Source organism: Sinocyclocheilus grahami, unplaced genomic scaffold (genome assembly GCF_001515645.1).
Source record: "Sinocyclocheilus grahami isolate Dianchi unplaced genomic scaffold, SAMN03320097.WGS_v1.1 scaffold51.1, whole genome shotgun sequence".
NCBI classification, from domain to species: Eukaryota; Metazoa; Chordata; class Actinopteri; order Cypriniformes; family Cyprinidae; genus Sinocyclocheilus; species Sinocyclocheilus grahami.
Window position 1 is genome coordinate 734,492 of NW_015505230.1, and position 4,120 is coordinate 738,611.

General features: G+C 34.6%; 1 protein-coding gene across 1 annotated transcript; it reads right to left on the reverse strand.

Annotated features, from left to right (window-relative positions):
- Positions 1–1,219: 1,219 nt before the first annotated feature.
- Positions 1,220–3,099, reverse strand: LOC107583238 (C-X-C motif chemokine 11-like). Its single transcript, XM_016269384.1, has 4 exons — positions 2,939–3,099; positions 2,634–2,757; positions 2,046–2,144; positions 1,220–1,813 (listed from the first exon to the last, which is right to left on the reverse strand). Exons 1-4 carry the CDS (start codon positions 3,003–3,005, stop codon positions 1,765–1,767), a joined length of 339 nt encoding a protein of 112 aa, XP_016124870.1. The 5' UTR covers positions 3,006–3,099; the 3' UTR covers positions 1,220–1,764.
- Between the last annotated feature and the right edge of the window lie 1,021 nt (positions 3,100–4,120).

Sequence of the window (4,120 nt, forward strand, 5' to 3'; positions counted from 1 at the left end):
TATAAAAAAAAAAATATATATATATATATATATATATATATAGGCATTGTTAGGAAAATAATATAAAATATAATGTTGAAATCAGACAGTTCATTTTTTTTTTTTTGTAGAGATCTATAACCTGGATATTCACCTGTACATACACACATTTGTGTACTGTAGAATAAATGTTTGTTTGTTTTTTAATCTAAATAATAAATGCCTTAAGTTTGGGCATCATTACATTTATATAACTCTACTTGAGCTTTAAGCCGCCCCTGTTTTGAGTTCAGGCCCAAAACTTAATTTTGCAGCATCTCTGAGGAGATATGAATAAAAGTAAAGTGACAGAAGGAGACAAAGCGTTAACTGGACTGACAGTGTGGAAATTTATTGAGGATCTATTCTTCTCTCCACTCCCTCTTAGTTAAACCCCGAGAAAAGCTTTGATTTCCCCTGAGATAAGGGAAAGGAGAACACACACACACACACACACACATGCCCTTCAGTCAAGTTTACAGCCTCCATGCAAAGATGTTCTCCGCTGCCCTTTACAACAATATTGACAGTGACAACACATGAAAAACTTAATGATGGCATAACAGGATGGAAATAAAAACGTCTTTAAAAATATTTTATTACTTATGTTTTTTGCTTGCACGTGAATGACTTTTATTTTAAAATAAAATAAACCGTGTATTTCCCCCTGCATATTTTACTCAGTTGAACATGCTGGAGCACAACAGTGTGTAAATATAGTTTAAAGTATAAATATATAAACAGCATAAAGTATAAATGAGCTGTAAATGTGTGAGGATGTAAAACTGTGTGGTCATTGGCATCCCCTGAATTTTTACTCAATATCTATTTAAAATTAAATTCATTTCCAATTAAATTGTCCATGGTGACATAGTGGTTAATGATCTAGGCTGGAAGCCAAAAAGGTTTGAACCACACACCCTTAAGCAAGACACTTGGATAAACACATCTTCTAAATAATTATTTTGTCAATCTTGAAACTTTGAGGCATTTTGAGCATACGTTTTTGGACATGACCAATAGGTGGGGCTCATGTAAAATCTACCAAAAAAATAGCAGAAGGGCAGCATCTCGGTAGTCTTCCTCAACATTTAACATCTATTTTACTGCTAAACTAACACGTTTTCCTGTATAATTAATCATACACATATCATCATATCAACAGAAAAATATAATGGATGTGGAAGATAGATATGCAAAATAACTTGAAATTGGCTTTTATTACAAAACGGTACAAAAGTAGCCTGCATTATAAAAATATTGTGTTAGGTAGCCTAAAAGTGTACTTTGTGTGCTATAAAATTGAATGCCCAAGAAACAATGTGACCCAATCAATCCTAACACATCACATATAACAAAACAAAAAAAAAGGTTAAATAGTAAAAGTACCACATTTTAAGTTTTTACATTATAAAATAAGTTAAATTGTAAAACCATTTAAATATAGTCTTTTAAATACTGCCTGGCGTAGTGATATATTCAGTGCTTCAGTCATATTGCAAGTGAATTCTAATCCAAATGCTTTTGCCGACAACATCTGTGTCCGGCGGATACTGGCAGTGGTCCTAGTGTTTTCAGGTCTTCTGTGATTTCCCATCAGCTGCATGAGGCCAACACTCAATCCCAGGATTCTGATTGGCCAGTGCCAGGCCATGTGACAGGATGGAATTCCACTCATAGGGTTTCAAGAGTTTCCAGATCGCCCCTTCTGTCCTCCCGTGCTCTTCTGCACTTTCATTTATGGCTTTAGAAGCAGTTGGATATCTTAAATGTGGAGGCGTTGTTGATGTTCTTCCTGTTGTAAATTAAACAAAAAAAAGTGCACACATTAATCTAATGCCTAATATATAATAGCCTACGTATAAAAGTTTTCCACAGAATAATGTTTATACAAGAGCATTAAGCAAATTAATACATTGATTCTCAACCTTAGTAAAATTATACCATCATATTTGAAGGAGCATGACTATAGATGTGTCTATTAGTTTTGTGCCTAATATGCAAGGGATATAATAAAATGTCTGTACCTGTTCCAACAAAGCTGCAGGTTGATGCCTTGTTTTGTGTCTGGACTCAAGCAGCGCTGGACGACTTCAGATGTGTTGTTCACAGGTTTCAGTGTCAGTCTGCAGACATAGAAAATGCATCAAATTAATAAGATTCAATCTAACTTATATAATTTCATTCAAGTTTACATACAGATTTATAAAACCTTAAGTAATCTAAATGGGCTTTTTGCTGTTGGAATGTCTGAAAATCCTTAAAACAAGCACACTTTATTTGAGAAGCAACACTGCATACGATTTAAAGACTTTTCAGAGCATTTATTATTGTGTCTTGAGTATAAACATGTTAAAACACTTTTAATAGGCAGTGTTGCCTCTTAACTAAATTGATCTTATTTTAAGGATATTTTAACTGGAAAGCTAGTCGAAGATAGACCTATACATTGCATATGATAAGTTAAACATCTCACAAGCTGCTTGGTGTTTGGCAACTAATATAAACGTATATAACAAACAAAGTTATAGAGCATCTAAGAATATAGTATTATTATTATATAAATATAATAAGCAGCATTTTTATTAAATGCAGGTTAACAGATTGACACTTACATGATTTCAACGTTCTCACACTTTGATTTTCGGGGGAAAATAGAGAACTCTTCAATATGTTCTCTTGGGACACGTTTCTTCAAAGTGTTCAAACACCAGCACCTGTCAGGTCCGTCCGCTAGAACTGTTAACATAGAAAAGCATAGAAAGATTCATTTAAAATGCATGATTCTGACAGAAGATAGTGATTCTGCACAATAATCTCTCTAGATAATGTTTAAAAAGCAAGAAAAAGCCTCACTATAACCTGACTATAACAAACAACTTTTAGATGAACAGATATTAAAGTGTCATTAATGTCTTACCTCCACTCAGTTGAATACAAACTACTGCCAGCAGCAGCAGAAGAAGGGTTCTGGGTAAAAATGCCATTACTAATCTGCTAGTGTAATAAATAGGTAAGAAATGCAGAAAGATCAGCTGCAGTGGTTTGCTGAGCTTTCGGAGAAAGTAATAAGTTCTGTTGGAGCTGTAGTGAAAGTGTAGGGAGTGAAGCCTCTCCTCTCTCTTTTATAAGGCACGAGAGGGATTCCCACACCATTTCCCAGCAGTCATGCTATTTGTTACAACGGAATTTCCAAAATTCTGCCTGTCTGAGCAGGGAGGGAGGGTGGGAGGAGTCGAAATGAAGCAGAAAGGTTGAAAAAAGAAGGGAAAGTGAGAGAATTAAGTGAACACAGTTCCAAAGAAATGCAGGATAGAAATAATAGAAATAGAAAACTGCAGACTCAGATGCTCATGTTGAATTGGGAAGTGAGATTTGACAAAATGATTGATTATACATTTACACAATGGTGCTCAGTAAAATAATTAAATAAATAAAAAGTTCCATATAGTTCTTTATGCTGTATTTATTTATTGTAAAATTTTGTAAAAATTGTAAAATTTTTGGTGTAAATTTTTTTTTTTTACTTGAATCCATTTGGTTACACTCATCATTATATATAACTGTTGCAAGCATTTGCACACAATCCATCATGCAGACACAAATCCAGTCCAAACATTTGGCTTGTTGTATAGTTATAGGTAAGAAAGTATATTCTCCTTGGATCACATGTACACTCTAAAAACGGCTGGGTTAAAAACAACCCAATTTGGGTTATACCAGCGCTGGGGCAAAAAGGGACGAACCCAGCACTGGGTTGTTTTAAAGACCCAACATGTTGGATTATTATGTTTGACCCAGCATGCTGGGTTGTTTTTTATGGTTTAAAATTACTACACTGCTAGGCTAAAAGGAACCCAAATCGAGCTAGACATTAAACCTACACTCTAAAAAAGGCTGAGTTAAATACAACCCAGTGCTGGGTAAAATAGGGACAAACCCAGCAATTGGGTTGTTACTACTCAGAAGGTTGGGTTAAACATTTAACCCAACCGCTGGGTCAAAACAACCCAATTGCTGGGTTTGTCCCTATTTTACCCAGCACTGGGTTGTATTTAACCCAGCATTTTTCAGAGTGTACAAATCTTGATCATTTTAAAAT

Bases quoted from the DNA above. Each gene is read 5' to 3' on its own strand.
- LOC107583238 (XM_016269384.1), bottom strand. From the start codon at position 3,005: ATGGCATTTTTACCCAGAACCCTTCTTCTGCTGCTGCTGGCAGTAGTT. The intron at 2,758-2,938 runs GTAAGACATTAA...CTATGTTAACAG, and splicing joins TTGTATTCAACTGAGTGGAG to TTCTAGCGGACGGACCTGAC. The intron at 1,814-2,045 runs GTACAGACATTT...AATTTACAACAG, and splicing joins CTGCAGCTTTGTTGGAACAG to GAAGAACATCAACAACGCCT.